Here is a 20,159-nt window from a genome sequence, read left to right on the forward strand (position 1 = left end):
TCACCTCTTAGAACCAAACAGGTGTGCTCTTTAACCTGAGTCTGCAAGCCCACATCGCACACGTGTAACTGACATGTAGGAAGCTGGACATAGGCTGCACTGACTGCTCACAGTGACGCACACGTGTAACTGACACGTAAGAAGCTGGGCATACCCTGCACTGAATGACATATCCTGCACACGTGTAACTGACATGTAAGAAGCTGGCCATACACTACACTGACTGCTCACAGTGATACACATGTGTAACTGACATGTAAGAAGCTGGACAGCCCTAGCCGGTTTGGCTCAGTGGATAGAGCGTCGGCCTGGGGACTGAAGGGTCCCGGGTTCGATTCCGGTCAAGGGCATGTACCTGGGTTGTGGGCACATCCCCAGTGGGAGGTGTGCAGGAGGCAGCTGATGGATGTTTCTCTCTCATCGATGTTTCTAACTCTCTATCCCTCCCCCTTCCTCTCTGTAGAAAATCAATAAAATAAATTAAAAAAAAAAAAAAAGCTGGACATACCCTGCACTGACTGCTCAGTGACGCACACGTGTAACTGACATGTAAGGAATGACATACCCTGCACTGACTGCTCAGTGACGCACACGTGTAATTGACATGTAAGAAGCTGGAAATACACTGCACTGACTGCTCACAGTGACGCACACGTGTAACTGACATGTAAGAAGCTGGACATAGGCTGCACTGACTGCTCACAGTGAGAAGCGCACTCACGCACCTGCGACTTGCTGGCGCTGCCAGGCGTGGCGGGGGCCGGGGCGCTCTGCACCTTCCCACCCGCCGGCGAGGACTCCGCGGCCACCTCCTGCGATCCCACGCGGCTCCCGGCGGACGGACGGCAGAGCAGCTGCTTCGGGGTTTTGCACGGCGTCGCGTCCGAGTCCTGAGTCGCATGGGTTACAAGGTGGCACGTTAATAACTCAGTCCGTGTTAACAGGGAAACCATTTCAGCCGAGTGCTCCCTGGACCCATGTACACATCTGGGAGCGTAAGGAAGCGCACGAAGGAACTGACGAAACGAACTCTGAGTTTTCTTCCGACCACTGAGAGCGGCTTATTTTCCCGGAGGGTTTCTAGTCGTTCCTCCCTCCCGGGCACGTCTGCCTCCGCCCGCCGCCGCTGCGTCTGAGTCGCCTCGCTCTGCGTCAGCTCTGCCCGTGAGGACCTGCGCCCCCCCACGCCGTGCGGGCGCCGCCGGCAGGGAGACGGCGTCCCTCCCACATTCCAGCACTCTGCTCCCGCCTCACCGGGCCAACATGCAGCACCGGGGGGCCGGCTCGGGTCTCAGTCCCGTAAACTCCATCAACCCGAGGGGCAGGGGAACTGTGGGAGTGACCCCCAAAGGCCCCCCGGAAAGGCGGAGAGCAGGCAGGCTGCTGAGGAGGGGAGGGGAGGGGACTGCCAGGGCCGTGAGCAGGTCTGCGTGGGTGATGGGACTGTGTTGGGATCAGCTGGGTGATGGCTGTACAGCACTGTGAATGCACTAGGGCCGTGGTCGGCAAACTGCGGCTCGCGAGCCACATGTGGCTCTTTGGCCCCTTGAGTGTGGCTCTTCCACAAAATACCACGGCCTGGGCGAGTCTATTTGGAAGAAGTGGCGTTAGAAGAAGCTTAAGTTTAAAAAATTGGGCTCTCAGAAGAAATTTCAATCGCTGTGCTGTTGATGTTTGGCTCTGTGGACTAATGAGTTTGCCGACCACTGGCCTAGGGGGAAGGAATCGGGCATTTTTAAACGGTGAACTTTATGTGTTACAGCCCAACTGGTTAGCATGCCATCAGGAGGCTCCGAAGCAACCTGAGGGAGGGGGCCTCGCCGAGCGACACACGCACTCCACCTGCGATGCCGACCGCGGCGGCCACGGCGTTAGACGACCCCGGGACCTCCGGGGTGAGGCTGGGACCGGCTGGCGGCGTCCCAGGGGACTCTCCCCGTTGTTGGGGCTGGGTTCTCAGGTGCACGCATTTGTAAAAGCTCAGTGAGTGTACGAATGTACGAGTGCACTCTGGCTCCGGGGAGGCATGAGCACTCGGGCGCCACTGACCACCCCCGGAAGCCTGTCAGGGAGAAGCATGGAAGTGGGGGGGCCCCTACGTACACACTGCGTGCTGGATGGGCGCGCGCCACGGGCGTGGTGGGCCCGGGAGGTGCGCGGGAAGCTTGTCCATTTCAAGGCGACGGTAACGTCATTCCGACTCCCCAGTACCAGCGCAGTGAGCGAGCCCCTCCGCCCCCGACGCTGCCCCTCCCTGGCCCTGCGCCCTGGACTCACGACGTCGCTGGAGCTGGACTGCGTGGCGGACGAGGAGGACACGGGGCCCGAGGAGGAGTTGGAAGAGTGTTTACTGAGCGGCTCAGCGGTCTTACTCCTGCATTTCCCGAGGGCGTCGTTCTCGCCAGAGAGGCTCCTGGTGCATTTCTCCAACGGCGGGGGCTCCACCATCAGGGTGACACCGTTTCCTGAAAGAGGGCGCAGAGCGGGAACGTTTCTTCCCGTGGCCACGCGCCGTGGGGACCGTGCGTGGCGCCGGCGCGGGACTCAACTCACCGTTGCACGAGGGCTCGGGCCTGCTCTGCCGGCCCCACTGCTTGGAGATCCAGTCCCGGTACGTGGCGACCTCGTCCGTCACCCTGATGATCCTGCCTAATATGCTGCGAGCGGGAGGAAGGAGAGGAGACGTGAACCCGAGGCAGGAACCCACATCCCCCCGGGCGCCCGGCCGATGGGGGGCGGGGGGGCGTTACCTCTCCGTCTCGTTGTTGGGGTAGTGCTTGGCGATGGGCGACACGGCGTGGCTCAGGACCACGTAGGCGTAGTCGAAGGCCTGCTTCACCTGCATGGCCCCGTACGAGCTCCTCCCGACGTCATTGCCTGGGGAGAGGGGCAGGTCAGAGGGGCCGGGCCCCCGCTCCTCGGGGCTCGGCCTGCAACGCGGGCGATCGGGGCCCCGCAGAGCTGCCCTGGGACCCGGCAGTGACCCCGAACTCCAGGCTCCCGGCACGGACATCCTGACCAAGCAGTTAGAGCGGGTGCTCGGGCCCACACGTGCCTGGCCTGCCAGGGGCACCCCACAGGCTGTCCTGCAAACAAGGACGCACCCATTTCTCCTGAGCGCACCCAGGCGGAATGTCTCTGTTCCCACAGCCGCATGCACAGCGCCCACGCGGCCAGGAGTGCCGCGAAGCAAGGGCCATGGGGCTGAGGTCCTGGGTCTTTATGTGGAGCAGGTCCCGGTACACGCCCCCTCGATGAGGAGACACACGGGACCAGTCACGGTCACGAGACGCCCGGCAGCCAGCACAGGCCGAGGCCACGGCGGCCCTCTGCTTCCCTCCCCCCCCCGCTCCCTGCCAGCGTTCACAGGGCACAGCACCGGCGAGCGCCCTGCCGCTGAGGCCGACAGCGCGGGACTGCGTGCTTCCATCACGCCAGGAGGCACCGCCCCAGGAGCCTCGGAGACGAGCACAGAGCCTCGGGGCTCCCGGCCGCTCGACGCTGGGACAGCGCGCGGACCACGCAGGACTGACGGGGAGAGGAAGCTAAAGGGGACCAGCTGCCTCTCCGAACCCCTCGCTGGGGAATCTGTTCCTGGGTCACCGCCCCCCCCCGCCCCCCCGAGGACCTCAGAGGCCTCGTGCTGAACCCCGGGGGGCGGGAGGGAGAGGAGGAGGCCGAAGTGGGTAAAGGATAAACGGTGACGGAAGGAGCCTGCCCTGGGGGGACAGTGACGGACGGCAGAGCTCACACCTGAAACCACACAGCTGCTCACCCACGTCACCCATCAGCTCAACTACAAAATGAAAGCCTGCTGGGCAACAGGCGGGACGGGGCGAGGAGGAGCGAGAGAGGAGACAAGTGGATGTCAGAATGGAGACCCAGACCCCGCCCCCCCGAGAGCCACACCCACTCCCCACGCGTCCAGGGTCTGCGGCGCGTTTTGGTGTGTGTGTGTGTGTGTGTGTGTGTGTGTTCTCATGCGTTCTCCCTGGTGTGTGTTGACGTCCATGTATTTGCTCGTGAACTGTTCTGATGCAAAGAGAATGACCACGTTAGAAGCCGATCCTGAATGTCTTGTCGAGACAGTGCCCACCGCCACACGGCGGCCACGCCCCGCCCTTGCTCCGCCCGCCCCCACCACCTACTCTCATTACCTGGCTGCAAAGGGTCCTCGATGTAGAGCATCGACGGCCTGTAGCCATCCAGCATGTTCTTCTGGACTTCATCTTTGGCCACATATGAACCACCATCCTTTATCCGGATGCCAGTCTTTAAATAATTGAAGTGCCGTCCATATAATTCAAAAAACTCTATTAAGAGAACACCATAGTTTGTATTGGGGATGCAAGCATCTTCCCTGGGATGCAACTACAACCAGAAGGAGAAGAAAAGAAGTTACGTTGCACGTCCTCTGACTTCCCCGGGGGGGACACACGACGTCGGACGCCCCCCCAGCACTGCCCGCTTCCGGCCTCGCGGCTGCTGCACAACCCCCGCCTCCCGGCGAGCACTGGGCCGCTGGGCGGCGGGACGGGCGGTGGCCCCGGGAGGGGCAGGGCTGGCCGACGAGACGCCACGCTGCGTCACGAGCAGGCCAGGCCGCCAGCAGCACTGAGCCCCATGAACCCGCTCAGGGCCGCGGGACCTGCCCCCCTCGCCCCACGGCAGGCCCAGTCCAGCGGGACGCACAAGATCAGCCGCTTAGAGGACGTTGCTGTGCGTGGTATTTCTACGACTCGTCACCGCTACGGAAACCACGCCCCGCTTTGAAAAACCTCAACAACAGAACACGTGGCTAAAAGCACAATGCTCTTCCCCGGGGATTCTGAAACACTTGCTAAACTGCAAAAAGGGGACAAGTTTAAGGGGAACGTCTGTCTCCAGTGATCGGGGCAGCGGCAGCTGCTCCCAGGGCTCCCCGTGGTGCTCCCCGCCACGCACGTGGGCCTGTGCGCCGACTCACCTGGAGGAAGCTGACCGCCATGAGGAAGAGGCTGTAGGAGCCGATCCCCCCTGTAAAGACTTCGTTCAGGTCCCTCTGCAGGAGGAACTGCTTCAGCACTAAGACCAAGTACGGCAGCACGGGGTATTTCTGAAAAAGAGCGACAGCTCGGTGATGCCCCCGTGGGGACCGCCCTAAGTGCGAGCTGGCCTTACGGTAAACGGTCCTTCCATTGCCAACTGGTGGAGACCCTCCACGTCCCAGCTGAAGGGCGAGCTGTAAAAGCAGCCACAGCAACTGGGGAGCACCAGACACGCCCACGGCACACGGCACCGCGGGCCGGCAACGCCACCACACGCGTCCGACGAAGCGCAGTCCGCCGCCACCGCGACACGCCCCGGTGCAAACAGGTAAGAGCAGCAGCACACAGCAGCACCACGTCAGCGGGGCATCGGGGGTCCTTTCTCGTGGGCAGCACCCCCCGGCGGACCAGGGCCCCCCAGGCCAGAGCGGCCGGCCTGCGGCTCCCCGGGGCAGGCGAGCCTTCCCTGCGCAGAGGACGGAGACCTGAGCTGGCGCCCGGGCAGTGCGCCCCGCGCCCCTCGGGCACAGCCTCCCCCAGCGCTCCCAGGAGCCAGGCCCCAGCCGTTCGCACGGCCCCGGCGGAGGTGGGTTACTAGGGACGTCCAGTTCCTCCCGGGCACTAAGAACGCGACGCTTCCGTGAGAAGGAAAGAAGCGCGGACTTCTGCAAGTCGTGTCCAAGCCAGCAAGCAGGCAGGAGAAGGAACGCGTACAGAAAGCAGTCACTTTCAGGCATGGTGGCCGAAGTCAGAGACAGTCTCCTTCAACGAAGGGAGCCCGTCTGTGCGGATAGGAAAAACCTCCAAGATATCACGTCAAAAAAAGGACAAGATGCGGCCCCGGCCGGGTGGCTCAGTTGGTTAGAGCGTCATCCCCATACGCCAAGGTTGCAGGTTCAATCCCCGCTCAGGGCACATACAAGAATCAACCAACGAATGCAATTTAAGTGGAACAACAAGTCAATCTCTCTCTCTGAAAATCAATACAAAATTTTTAAAAATTTAAGTATAAGATAATGAGCGTACAGGGTGCCATTCTTTTTGTTAAAAATTTAAGAGGAGCCGAAACCGGTTTGGCTCAGCGGACAGAGCGTCGGCCTGCAGACTGAAGGGTCCCGGGTTCGATTCCGGTCAAGGGCATGTACCTTGGTTGCGGGCACATCCCCAGTGGGAGGTGTGCAGGAGGCAGCTGATCGATGTTTCTCTCTCATCGATGTTTCTAGCTCTCTATCCCTCTCCCTTCCTCTCTGTAACATATCAATAAAATACATTTAAAAAAAAAATGTAAGAGGAGAATAAACAAGAAAAAGAAAGTTGATGATATAAAGCCGCTCTAACCCTGTAGGGTGTAAGGTACCCTTCTACACCAGTAAGTTTTTATTACTCCTATTAACTCGGTTAAAAACATTTCTGGGAGAAGAAAACCTACACACAGTGGCACCTCCCCAAGTGTGGGCTGGGGCCTGTATTCCTTTCTGCTTCTCTGTGCTCCGTGCATGTGCAGGAGAACGAAGACATTAACATGTTTTCCTAGGAAACAGGGAGAGGCGAAGCCGTGGAGCTGCTAAGAAAACGGCCCATGGTCAGGAGAGACGTGGGCGTAGCCACAGCAGCCCGGCGTCTCTGCTCCGGGAACAGAGGCGGCGGCCAGCACGAGGCCGGCAGATTCTCTGCAAGAAAATAAAGCAGCCCTGACCGGATTGGCTCAGTGGATAGAGCATCGGCCTGCGGACTGAAGGGTCCCGGGTTCGATTCCCGATCAGGGCCCAGGCCCAAGTTGTGGGCTCGATCCCCAGTGCGGGGCGTGCAGGAGGCTGCCGATCCATGATTCTCTCTCCTCATGGATGTTTCTCTCTCTCTCCCTCTCCTTTCCCCTCTGAAATCAATAAAAATATATTTAAAAGACAGATCCTGCCCACAGCGTGGCTCCCCCCTCGTCTCCCACGAGCAGAGCAGCTTTCTCCACTGCGGCTCTCCCTCGAGGCCGCGTTGTAAGTGACCGATTCTCGGGGGCTCGGGAGAGAAGCGCTCGCCGGTGGTCGCGTGCACCTCTCTCGGCACAGGACAGCCCTCCCGCCACGCCCGGCCTGGCCGCCTCACGGCGAGTGTGAGCCTGACCTTGGTGAAGTCCTTGATGAGGTCCGCCGCCCGCACGCCGTTCTGCACGTTAAAGCTGATGTCCACCTTCACTTCCGTGAAGGAATCTGTTAACTTAATGATGGGCACCTGGACGGGGAGAAAGGGAGCATTAAAACGCTTTACCCGGACCGGTGGCAAGATCAGGCGCAGGGTGAAGGGCGTAAGGCCCCACCCCTCTCGGGACGTGCCAACAGGAGGTCCTGAGGCCTGCGCCCCCAGCCAGCCAGCCAGCCTGCCTTCCAGAAACATCCCTCTGCGCAGCTGGCGCTCCCCCTCACACCGCGCATCCGGTCATTCCTCTGGGTGAGTTTTGACACCAGTGACAGAAACGCTCCTGACGCCTCGCCTGTAGAAGCAGCTTCCTACTCGCTGACGGCCAAGCAGTCAGAGGGGGACTCCGAGACTGAGTCACACTCACGGCCCCTGCATCACCGTCAGCGCTGCAAGGAGCCCAAACACACCCTGACCGTTTGGCTCAGTGGCAGGGGTCCTCAAACTTTTTAAACAGGGGGCCAGTTCACTGACCCTCAGACCGTTGGGGGGCCGGACTATAGTTTAAAAAAAAAAAACTATGAACAAATTCCTATGCGCACTGCGGGCCCGGGACGCGTCGGCTGCTAAGCAGGACAGGCAGCGGCACCCGGCGGGCCGGATACATGTCCTCGGCGGGCCGCATGTGGCCCGCGGGCCATAGTTTGAGGACCCCTGGGAGCATCGGCCTGTGGACTGAAGGGTCCCAGGTTCGATTCCGGTCAAGGGCATGTACCTTGGTTGCGGGCACATTCCCAGTAGGGAGTGTGCGGGAGGCAGCTGATCGATGTTTCTCTCTCATCGATGTTTCTAACTCTATCCCTCTCCCTTCCTCTCTGTAAAAAAAAATCAATAAAATGCATATTTTTTTTTAAAAAAAGGAGCCCTAACACAACCCAGCAAGAGGAGACAAAACGCAAGAATCGTCCCCAAATAAAAAGTGACAGGACGATTTCTACGCGACGTTTGGGACCCTTTAAAAGAACAAGAAAAACTCCGCGTGCACCACACGTGGGAAAACGTGGGCGGCACACCGCAGCCCCGGGTGCCCACCGACAGGCCTCCCGGGCTGCCCAGGCCGCGGTGCCCAGAACATCGCGTGCAGACCCCCACATCAACTCAGGCGTGCTCCGGGCTCCCACGGAAGCTCCCCGACGGCCAGGCCAGGCTGGCGCACGCGTGGCCCGACGACGGAATGTCAGATGTGGCCCGAGCTGCGGACGCAGACCCGCACGGAGCCGAGCAGCCCGGCTGGGCCACTAGGATGCCTGGCAGCCGCCTGGGTTGCTCTGTGCTCCACCGAACAGAGCCCGCAGGCCACGTACGGCACCCCAGGGAGCCCCTGAACGGGAAGGCGTGGCCAGCGGAGCCCATCCGTGTCCCGCATGGTGTGAGCGCCCGGCACGGTGCCCGGTGACGGCGAGAAGGCCCCGGGGCCGGGCTCTCCCGACGGACCCTAACCGGGCAGGCGGGCGCGGGAGGGCAGGGGCGAGGGGACGCGAGGGACTCACGGTGGCTTTGTCCAGGACTTTCACCGAATCCTCGTCTGCGACCTTGTGCTTCCGCAGGGCCTCCTCCAGGGTCCAGAGGGGCAGCTTCTCCCACTTGCCGAACACCACGAGGTCGATGTCACTGGGCACAGAGCACGAGGCTGAGTGCGGCCGCCGGCGGGGAGACCCTCACCGCCCGCTCCCCCGGCCCGCGCTGGCGGCGACTCTCCGAGGAGGGGGCTGGGGGGGGGCATTGAACAGCCGCCTCCTGAGTCCTTTCACACGGCCAGGCCCCGGGAGACGGCGACTGTGACAGCAGAACCCCAAAAGCACTGGTGACGTGAGCTGTTCGTGAGGCTCTGGGACTAGACCAGCCTTGGGCAAACTACGGCCCGCGGGCCAGATCCGGCTGTTCTATCCGGTTCTCTTGCTCTCCCCTCCGCTCCTTTACTTTGAATTTATATTAGTTCACACAAACACTCCATCCATGCTTTTGTGCCGGCCCTCCGGTCCAGTTTAAGAACCCATTGTGGCCCTCGAGTCAGAAAGTTTGCCCACCCCTGGACTAGAAACTGAGAGTCTGGCTGCGGCTGAGAACTGCGTTAGCGAGCGGCAAGACAGGATGCGCCACCGCGTAAACCGGAGAAAACACCGCCCGCTCGCCCTCTCCCACGCACGGACCCACCGTCCCGTCCGGACGGAGGCGCCAGGACTGCCCAGCGGCCCCTCCCCGGGACGGAGGCCGGTCCCGGCCCCTCCTGTGATCACTTCTGTGCCTTTCAAACCTGAGCGATGTGACCGCACCGCCACTCCTAAGCTCACCTACACTGTTAGGAAGGGTGAGGGACCCCAGCTCCTACACAGGGACAGGTGTCCATGAACCCGAGGGAGGGACACTACGGCCTTGGCCAGGGGGCCGCGGGGGGAAGGGAGTGGTCAGGACCCACCCCCTTCAGCGGGTTGTGTGTCTGGGGCATGTGCACCTGAGCCCCTGGGTCAGGGTGCAGCTCCTAGTAAAACGGCCCCCCGAATACGCAGGTGCTTCACCCAAAGGCCCCCCTGGCGTGTGAGTGGTTAGGGGACGGGCGGAGGTCTGGGGGGCCAGCGACAGCCCCATTGCTGTGCTGTGGGCTGGCGGGAGTGACATCGACCCCGAGGGAACCAGGAACCCAGGAATGTGAGTATCTGTTCCACCACCCGCTTTCTTTCTACACGTCCGTTCAACAGGCAGGACAAACACACCCCAGGACGGGCACAGTCCCGGACGCGCCGTGTGCTCACCTGGTGGGTAAATACAGGCCGGTTTTGAAACTCCCAAATATCTGGACCTGAAACGGAAACAACAGCAGGTCCACGCGTCACCGAGAGCCACCAGCCAGGAGAAAGGCTGGTGTCTGCTGCCCTCTCCTGGCGCCTCCGAGCAGTGCAGCGGCTCTCAGGGCGCACAGGCAGGCGTCCCGACACAGGTACCCACACTCAGTTCAAGGACCCAACGCAGAGGCTCAGACAGAACAGAAACTGCAGGGACATGCAGGTCACCCGTGCTCCCGATAGCCCCTGCCCCCCAACACTGGTCCCTGCCCCCCAATACTGGTCCCTGCCCCGTAACACTGGTCCCTGCCCCTCAACACTGGTCCCTGCCCCTCAACACTGGTCCCTGCCCCGTAACACTGGTCCCTGCCCCTCAACACTGGTCCCTGCCCCCCAACACTGGTCCCTGCCCCTCAACACTGGTCCCTGTCCCCCAAACACTGGTCCCTGCCCCCCAAACACTGGTCCCTGTCCCTCAACACTGGTCCCTGTCCCCCAACACTGGTCCCTGCCCCCCAACACTGGTCCCTGCCCCGTAACACTGGTCCCTGCCCCCCAACACTGGTCCCTGCCCCCCAACACTGGTCCCTGTCCCTCAACACTGGTCCCTGCCCCCCAAACACTGGTCCCTGCCCCGTAACACTGGTCCCTGCCCCCCAACACTGGTCCCTGCCCCCCAACACTGGTCCCTGTCCCTCAACACTGGTCCCTGCCCCTCAACACTGGTCCCTGCCCTGTAACACTGGTCCCTGTCCCCCCAACACTGGTCCCTGCCCCCCAACACTGGTCCCTGCCCTGTAACATTAGAGGAAGCGTTGCCGCAGGAGGAGGACGCGGAGCTCAGGTCAGGGTCGTGACCTCAGCATCCTGACATGTGGAGCAGGTCATTCTGGGTTGTGGGGGGCTGCCCTGTGCCCTGTGGGGTGTTTAGCAGCACCCTGGCCTGCGCCCACCATCTGCCAGGAGCACTCAACAGTCACGAGAATGAAAACTGTCTCCCACCCATAATGCCAAATGCCTCCTGGGGGGCACATCCCCCCACCCCCCGCTGAGAGCCGCTGACTCAGGCTGACAGGAGAAGCCACGGGCAGCAGCTTCTCAGTAAAGCATGCGTGTCCTCTCCTCTCCCGCCACCTACAGCCCCTCATGTGAAGTGTTCGTGCTTCACCAACCGGAAAAGGAAACCAAAAAGGCCCCTGCGCCACCAGGACAGAGCCTCAGAAAGGTATATGACACAGTGCCGGGCTCTAGGGCGGGCCCTTAGGGCGCACAGCCGTACAACAGACCCTCACAGGAGCCCTAAAAGTGCAGCTGACTCCGTGCAGAAACCGCAACAAACAGGCAGCCCGGCTCGGCTGTGCGCAATGGGGAGGCTGTGCGTGCGGGGAGCCCGGGGCCCGGAGCAGAGGACAGCGTGCAGGGGCGGGGCGGAGACGCCAGCATCGGCCTGAGAACGTGCACTCCAGATGACAGGAGCTGTCCCCCCTCCTTCCCTCTAAAGGACACTGTCCACCTGAGGTTGGAGCCGCGTGGCGCTGACACGGCGCCTCGGGCAGCAGACCGCACGGCGTGCCCTCCTCACACCGCCTCCTGCGCGCTCTGCCAGGCCCCCCGGCACCGAGGGCCCCGGCCTGGAGTAGCCGACTCCGCGCTAATGATTCGGGAGCCCCACCCTAAAGGCTGAAGGGACGCTTGGCCTGCAAATGTCAGCCCCCGACTCTGCAGATGCGCGGACAGGTGCCCGAGAGGCCGCGGCGAGCCACCGGCCCGCGTGTCCCCCTGCTCCCCGGCCGGGCAGGTGCTCACGTCAGCGCTGGGCCAGAGCTCCTTGATGACGCTCTCGATCCTGTTCACCACCTCCATCCGCATCTTCTCCTCCTCCGGCCTCGGCGACATGTACTCGTAGAAGTCACTGATCTCCTCGTGCAGGCTGGAAAGGAAGGCAGACGGTCACACGGGCAGGCCGGCCTCGGGACGCGCCGCGGTCTTAAACAGCCGCCTCTAATGAAGTCTGGGCGCTCCGCTGATGACTTAGCCTCGACCGCTACCTTAATTGTAACGCTGCAGCTCATGCTGAGCTACAATGGGAACGTATGGAACTTAATCAAAAATACCAAAGTAATTCCACAAACACCAAGTCCAGGGAGGCCGGGTGGCATGCTGACAGCAGGAGACCCTGAGCGGCCACTGCGGGAGCCCGGAGGTCGGCCCGGGCAGCCCTGACCCGGGACAGAGAGGGACCCGAGCCCCAGACAGGATGCTCGGGAAGTCACCGCAGCCCGACGCACGTGGGGCGCTGCTCGCCTCGGGCTCCCCCTTCCTGGGCACGCGCAGACGGGCTGTGTGGGAGTGCCAGCGAGTTTCTGGGAGAGCACATTCCATCTGCTGGCACTTCCTCCGGGAGAGCCTGAGGTCGGGGTGCGGCCTGGCCCGGCTCTTCTCAGGCGCAGCCGGCCTGACGGTGCGGGACAGCGCCGGCCCGGAGCGAGCCCCGTGCGTCCGAGTGACATCTTCAGGAGGCCCTCTGCTGGGTGTGCACAAGGAGACTGGCATACGTGCACGCACATGCGCGCACACACACACGTGCACGCACATACGTGCACACACATACACACGGGCACGCACATACACACAGATGCCTGCACTCCCGTGTTTCCTCTGCCAGGTGACCCCTCTACCTAGGTGTCAATCAAACGCAGTGAGTCCAATCGAAAGTCCACGTCGTCCTCCCACACCCTTCCCTCCCGGGGCTCCCCTCCCGGAGAACTGCCTCCCCAACGGAAACTGCCGCCTTCCCTGCTTCGTCCTCTCTCAGCCTCGGGAGCTAACGGGTCTCCAAATCCTCCCCCTCCCCCCGACCCTCCAAAAAACCCCAAACCCACTTCCAAACCAGGCCCTGCCCTCTTAGGGCTCCCAGCCCGTCTCCGCAGGCCACGGGAGCAGCCCCCACAGGGTCTCCGTGGGTGCCAATCGGTGCACCTGCCAACTCCCTCTCGGGGTGCCTGCCTGTGGCCTCCACCACAGCCCAGAGCAGCGCGCCCGCACGCCCCTGCAGCATGCCCCCTTGCCCAGCAGGCCCTGGGCCTGGAGCCCCTTCCCACGAGCCTTCAGCGCTCAAACGTCACCTCCCGGGTACGATTCCTACCTCCCCAGGGCTCCCGGCCGCTCCCGGCTGGCCCTGCCACCTAGCGGTCAGTCACAGCCATGGCCCGCTCACAGGCCTCCCCCTCAGACGCCCCTCTCCTGGCTCAGCCCTGGCCCCAGCCCCAGCACAGCCCTCGTTCACCCGTGTACCCACACGCACGCCCACACGGTCATCCAGGAGACGGTGTGCCTGGGCATACAGTGAGCGAGGTACCAGGGTCCGAGGGTTACAGGTTTTCCCACAATGCAATGCCCTACTGTCTTCCCGCCGAAGTCTGCACGTGTGCTAACTGCCTACACCGATCAGGAGCATCAAAGCCAAAAAGAAAAGACACGTACTCGCCCCCCAAGTTCTCACTACATCTCAGATTTAAAAATGAGGGAGCGAAGATACGGGAGACGGCGTACCATTACTGAAAAGGAAAGGAGCCGGCATATCCCACTTCTGCCAGCGGCGTGGGCATCTGCAACCGTGTTTGCGGCTGAAGAGAACGCCACGCTGTGTCCCCTCCTGGGGGAGGGGCCCAGCAGGGGGCACGGAGGATGTGTCCACCGGGTGAGTTTTCCTTCTTTTCCCCTTTGAAGCGCAGCTCTCAGACCCGCCTTCCCGGACATCGGAGGTCCTTTCACGGGCCAGCGCCTGGGGCCTCCCTCCGGACCACGGTCCCCGAGGCCAGTGTTTGGAAGGACGGTCGGTCTTCGCTGGATTTCCCTGTCCCTCCCCCCCTCCTGCTATGAGAGAGAACGGAACCTGCTCGCTCCTCCCGACCCCCCCCCCCCACGTCTTACTTCGCCCCCCAACCCTGCCACCACTTCTAAGCAACCGTGAGGGAAAGGGGAAGAGAGACTCTCACCCAGCCATTAATTCTCTCCCTTCCAGGGAGAACTCGAACTCCCCAGCTCTCAGCGCAGATCTGGCCAAACGTGGACACCGCTGGAAGCTCAGGGAACAGCTGACGGTATTCCCTGACGGAGACCAGCGATCTCCAGGTAAGAGCTGAGTTAGTAAACGCGGTCCCCGAGCGGGAGGCCCTCAATACGTGCATAGGAAAAGCACAAATAAACAAGGTTAGACTTTTCCCGACCCCCGAGGCCCAACGCCACCGAGAGCAGCTCATTCACGGGAGCCTGCTGCGTGCGGGGCTCCGACAGTGACACGTGCCCGTTTCACCCACACAGTCCTCAACCAAAGTCCTGCCCGGAACTTCCATTTCCCGGACTTATCTCTGGGGGAGAGGCGGGCTTAAGACCAGACGGGGCCCCACGCGTGGACACAGGCCGCCGAGTGCCTTCCCCGGCGCCCACGTGCTGGCGGGGGGGGGGGCGCCCAGAACCACCCGCCCAGGGGAAGCCAGTCCCGGCGGTCAGAGGGGACTCTGCTTAATAAACTGTGCACGTCGGATAAGGCAAACTCCCGACTCGCATTTAGCACCTTCGGAGGCTGGAAAGGCTGGAACTAGGAACAGGGTGGACGGAGAAAGCTTTAACCAGGGGTCCTCAAACTACGGCCCGCGGGCCACAGGCGGCCCGCCGAGGACACTGATCCGGCCCGCCGGGTGCCGCTGCCTGCCCTGCTTAGCAGCCGACGCGTCCCGGGCCCGCAGTGCGCATAGGAATTTGTTCATAGTTTTTTTTAAACTATAGTCCGGCCCTCCCACAGTCTGAGGGACAGGGAACTGGCCCCCTGTTTAAACAGTCTGAGGACCCCTGCAGGTTCTTCCTGTGCTGTGAGATCTCTTGGCTAAGTGCTGGTATTGGCTGTGGAATTTTTAAAAGCTTAAGTGAAAAACGCAAAGACAGGCTGATTCACAGAGAATTCACTTAACGCAGGTGCCAGACACAGAACGGAAACAAACCCCGCGGACTTTACGAGGCCCCAGATCCCTTCAAAATTAACAACAGAATAAACTCCGAGAGGGAGGGCTCGTGCAGCTGCTTGGGAAAGCACACGGAACAACACGCAACCAAACACGTCGGTCACCCGGCTCCACCGAGCGGCAGGCAGCTCGGAGCCACGCCCCCACACCTGGCTCCGCGCTCCACCCCGCCGGCAGTCCCCATTAGCTACTGGACGGACCTGAAGCTTACAGCCTACTGGGAAGTAATTTAAGAACCATTTTAAAGTGAATGTTTTCTATTAAATTTATTGGGGCGACAACGGTTAAGTTTTCATCCTAATTTTGTACGTTGTGCTTGTTACTTTCTTTTCGGTTCACTAGCGTTCTTTATGTATTACTAGAGGCCTGGTGCATGAATTCGTGCATGGGTGGGGTCCCTAGGCCTGGCCAGCCATCAGGGCCAATCGGGGCCGTCTCGCCCAGTCCTAATTGGGGCGGGGCCGATCAGGGCCTGCTGGCCTGGGGGAGGGACAGGGGAAGGGACCGGGGGAAGGGACCGCGGGAGGTCGGCCGGCTGGTGGGAGGGACTGCGGGAGATTGGCCGGCCGTGGGAGGCTGGCTGTGGGAGCGCACTCACCACCAGGGGGCAGCTCCTACATTGAGTGTCTGCCCCTGGTGGTCAGTGCACGTCATAGCGACCGGTCGACCGGTCGGTCCAGTCGTTGGGGCGTAAGGTCGCGTAGGCTTTTTTATATACAGATGGCTGTTAACCTGTGCCATAGAGACATGGGGCAAATACCCTTTCCTCTTGGCCTTTCCACTCAGTGAAGTTCTCTCAGTGTGTGCAGATGGTGGATTTGCATGGACTTATGCCTATGACTCTGCCAAAAGGAACAGACGGCTGCGGCAAATGAATGCACTTGTGCCCTAACCTGTTTGGCTCAGTGGATAGAGCGTCGGCCTGCGGACTCAAGGATCCCGGGTTCGATTCCGGTCAAGGGCATGTACCTTGGTTGCAGGCACATCCCCAGTGGGGGGTGTGCAGGAGGCAGCTGATCGATGTTTCTCTCTCATCAATGTTTCTAGCTCTCTTTCCCTCTCCCTTCCTCTCTGTAAAAAATCAATAAAGTATTAAAAAAATAATAATAAAATAAATGAATGCACTTGTAACAAGAAAGGGCGGCTCACCTGCCCCTGCGGTGCGGGGTGCGTCAGGGACTGCGGAGGGGCCCGCGCCCCACCCACAGGAGGCACCGCCACTTCATGCCACCTGCGTCGGAAGGCGAGCCCAGCACTGCACGCGTCCCATTCCTCTGGTCGGCAACGTTTTTATTTTAAACTGTTGCCATAAACTTGAAAAGATGAGCTGCACGAGATGACCGGTACAGGCAAACGGTCCGTGCGCAGCTCTGACCCAGTCGTGAGCCGTCCGTCAGCCATCTCCGCGTTAGGCCACCCTTTCCCGCGTTTGAAAAGCTTTCTGCCTGGAGGTTAGGAAAGTGTCTGACGATCAAGAGGACGAGGAGACGAGCCCAGCCCGGGAGAAAGAACAGGCACACCAACGCACACGACTCTCCAACAGCCCAGTTACCAGCGGGCACAGACCCACACAGACACCTGCACACACACTCACCAAAACAGATGGCAAACAAGCAGGTGAAAACACCGGCATCGTGTGTCGCTAGGGCCGGGGTCGGCAAACCGCGGCTCGCGAGCCACATGCGGCTCTTTGGCCCCTTGGGTGTGGCTCTTCCACAAAATACCACGGCCTGGGCGAGACTATTTTGAAGAAGTGGCATTCGAAGAAGTTTACGTTTAAAAAATTTGGCTCTCCAAAGAAATGTCCATCGTTGTACTGTGGATGTTTGGCTCTGTGGACGAATGAGTTTGCCGACCACTGCCCTAGGGAATCGCAAATCACAACAACGCAACACCACTGCTCGCCATCCCAATGCCCAGAACCCAGACCGCTACCCCGACTGCCGGGAGCACGTGGAGCCGCGGGAGCTCAACCCCGCGCGGGAGGGCCGGCTGGCGGTTCCTTACAGACCTGCACACTCGTGCCGTCCGGTCCAGCCACCGCGCTCCTTGGCAGTGACCCGGGCGAGCGGAAGACGTGTCCACACACAACCCTGCAGAGGCGACAGCAGCTTTCCTCACCTGCCAGACCCTGGGGCAGCCACGCCGCCCCTCGGCAGGTGAACCGGCCCACAGAGCGGACAGTGAGCGCCAGTCGGTGCGAGAAGGAAGGAGTGGCCCAAGCCGGGGAAGCCATGGAGGCCCCGCCTGCGTATTACTCAGCGCAAGCAGCTGACCAAGGAGGCTGCGTGTACGGTACGACTCTGACTCCTTCTGGAAAAGGCAAAGCGACGTGGAGGCAGCGAAAGGGTCAGCATTCGCCAGAGCTGGGGGGAGGCAGGGGGGAAGGGGGGCACAGAAGATTCCTGGGGCAGTGGGACCGTTCTGTACATCACACAGGGGGGTGTCTGTCATCACACCTTCTCCAACCCACGCGGTGTGCGCCACCAGGAGCTAAGGCCCCGGCAGCGCCCGTCACGGATGCCAGCCAGGTACCCCGGCGGGAACGGGACGAGCCCCTCTTCCTGCCACTCAGCCTGCCGCGAACCTCCAGCGGCTCAAAAAAATCGAGTCTATTTTAAAAACCCGACACAGACTATCACTCACGCGTGACTTCATTTTTTCAAACAGCTGCTCAGTGTCCAGCACCTTCGCTGATGGCGAAAAGGACGCCCCAGTCTGTCCCGTGGCCTGACCCCTCCCCCAGCAACTCCGTGGGGAGCAATCCCTGTCCCTGCCGTCCGGGGTGGTTCTGGGGAGGCTGGGGTTCTGGGTGGAGCAGGCGTGGGACACCCCGTCGGTGTGTCACCCCGTGGCCACGGCCCAGAGGCGGGCACACGGCCCGCAGCCCACGTGGCGGCTTCCTGAGGACTGCGCACGGACACTCCCCAAGGTCCTCGTCTTCCTTGGCCTCGAGCTGTAAAAACAGAAGCGTGGGAGTATCCGCGGCCGCACCCCTTTTCCTCCGGCTGCAGGAAGGAAGCCCCGGCAACCGGGGAGGACGGAGCCAGGCCTGGGAACGCGGCGAAGTCCAGGAGACACGGGGTGCTGAGGGTTTCCTTCCTCCTGCCCGTGAAAACCCCGGGGTCACACCCAGCCTCGGTGGCACACGCCACTCGGGCCAGTGGGGCTGCCGCGGGCTCTCTTTGCAGATCTGCTGCTGCTCCTGTCTCCTCTGCCCCTGCGAGAAGGACCACTGCCCAGGGTACGTGAAGAACTACAATTCCACCACGAAGAAAAACACACAAAAACGGGCCAAAGACCTCCATGGACATTCCTCCAAAGAAGATACACAGATAACCCATCTGCACAAGCAAAGATACTCAGCCTCATCAGTCATCAGAGAAACACAAATCAAAACCATTAGATGCCGTTTCAACCCATTAGGATGGCTACTATTAAAAAAATAAAAAAAAGTAGCCGAAATCGGTTTGGCTCAGTGGATAGAGTGTTGGCCTGCGGACTGAAGGGTCCCAGGTTTGATTCCGGTCAAGGGCATGTACCTTGGTTGCGGGCACATCTCCAGTGGGAGGTGTGCAGGAGGCAGCTGATTGATGTTTCTCTCTCATCGATGTTTTTAGCTCTCTATCCCTCCCCCTTCCTCTCTGTAAAATATCAATAAAACATATATTAAAAATAAATAAATAAATAAAGTGTCCTAACCGGTGTGGCTCAGTGGACAGAGCGTCGGCCTGCGGACAGAAGGGTCCCGGGTTCGATTCCGGTCAAGGGCATGTACCTTGGTTGCGGGCACATCCCCAGGAGGGGGTGTGCAGGAGGCAGCTGATTGATGTTTCTAACTCATCCATGTTTCTAACTCTCTAGCCCTCTCCTTTCCTCTAAAAAAGTCAATAAAATATTTTTTTAAAAAAGAAGTGTTGGTGAGGATGCAGGACCAGAGCCTCCTGCATCGCTGAGGGGAGGAAAATGATTTGGCTGCATGGAGCCCGGCTTGGCAGGCCCTACAAAGGGTAAACATCGTATTACCATGTGACCCAGCAATGCCACCCTAGGTGCAAGCTCAAATGCAAACCAGCAATGTGGACACTTCTACACCAGCACCCAGCATTATGCACAGCTGCCAAAGGAAGCAGAACCCCAGCGGCCATCAACAGGTAGCTGTGTGCTACCACAAAGCAAACTGCGAGGAACAGGACGGCCTGCGAGTGAGTAACAAGAAGACGGGACGGCCAGGTAACCCACGACTTAGGAAAACCCACACGAAGCAACTAGCCCAGCCGTGGGCAAACTACGGCCCGCGGGCCGGATCCGGCTGTTCTATCCGGTTCTCTTGCTCTCCCCTCCGCTCCTTTACTTTGAATTTATATCAGTTCACACAAACACTCCATCCATGCTTTTGTTCCGGCCCTCCGGTCCAGTGTAAGAACCCATGGTGGCCCTCGAGTCAAAAAGTTTGCCCACCCCTGAACTAGACACTTCAGTCCTTCAGCACGTGGAGCAAGCGAACAAGCAAGATGTCGCCCTTTTTGAAAACTGAAAACAGCCCCACCCGGTGTGGCCCGGTGGATAGCGCGCCGGCCTGCGGACGGAAGGGTCCCAGGTTTGATTCTGGTCGAGGGCACATGCCCTGGTGGCGGGCTCGGTAACCAGCAGGGGGCGTGCAAGAGGCTGATGTTTCTTTCTCTCTCTCTCTCTTCCTCTCCCTTCCCCTCTGAAATCAATAAAATACACTTTTTAAAAAAAGAAATAGTGAAAACACGTGCAGACCACATTCTATTAGGACCCAAAGGGGACCCTAGGAATTGAGGGTCGCCCCATCTAATCCTAGAGTCCCAACAGCTTCCCACATGACCCCAGAGGGGCGAACCTGCACCCGCCCGTCCCGGCTCCCTCCCGGCACTGCTGGCTCCACAGGAGGGTCTTCAAGCAGCCACAGAGGTCACACCAAAGCCCTTCCACCATCCCCTTCCTCACCAATGAGCACACGCGACACGTCCTTCCGCTGCCCTTTGCTGCGGGAGCCCTGCCTCATTTCGGTGGCACCGATCTAAGCGGCGGCCGGGCCTTCTCCTCCCGGGGAAACACAGCCACCCACTCCAGAACCGGCTGTGCACCTGCGCACGTGACTGACCTTCTGGCCA

The 20,159-nt window shown here is 60.7% G+C and overlaps 1 protein-coding gene across 3 annotated transcripts in view; it reads right to left on the bottom strand.

Annotated features, from left to right (window-relative positions):
- TENT4B (terminal nucleotidyltransferase 4B) overlaps window positions 1-20,159 on the bottom strand; it is a 40,035-nt gene that overhangs the window by 3,402 nt on the left and 16,474 nt on the right. For all 3 annotated transcript variants that reach the window (XM_080644915.1, XM_080644916.1, XM_080644914.1), the window contains 10 exons: window positions 11,804-11,927; window positions 9,968-10,014; window positions 8,708-8,828; window positions 7,146-7,253; window positions 4,967-5,095; window positions 4,158-4,371; window positions 2,751-2,877; window positions 2,554-2,657; window positions 2,278-2,465; window positions 726-890 (listed from right to left, as the gene is read on the bottom strand). In XM_080644915.1, the coding sequence (XP_080501041.1) occupies window positions 726-890; window positions 2,278-2,465; window positions 2,554-2,657; window positions 2,751-2,877; window positions 4,158-4,371; window positions 4,967-5,095; window positions 7,146-7,253; window positions 8,708-8,828; window positions 9,968-10,014; window positions 11,804-11,927 (1,327 nt within the window). The remainder of the gene's footprint in view (window positions 1-725; window positions 891-2,277; window positions 2,466-2,553; window positions 2,658-2,750; window positions 2,878-4,157; window positions 4,372-4,966; window positions 5,096-7,145; window positions 7,254-8,707; window positions 8,829-9,967; window positions 10,015-11,803; window positions 11,928-20,159) is intronic.

This window comes from Plecotus auritus, assembly GCF_963455305.1.
Source record: "Plecotus auritus genome assembly, chromosome: 10".
NCBI classification, from domain to species: Eukaryota; Metazoa; Chordata; class Mammalia; order Chiroptera; family Vespertilionidae; genus Plecotus; species Plecotus auritus.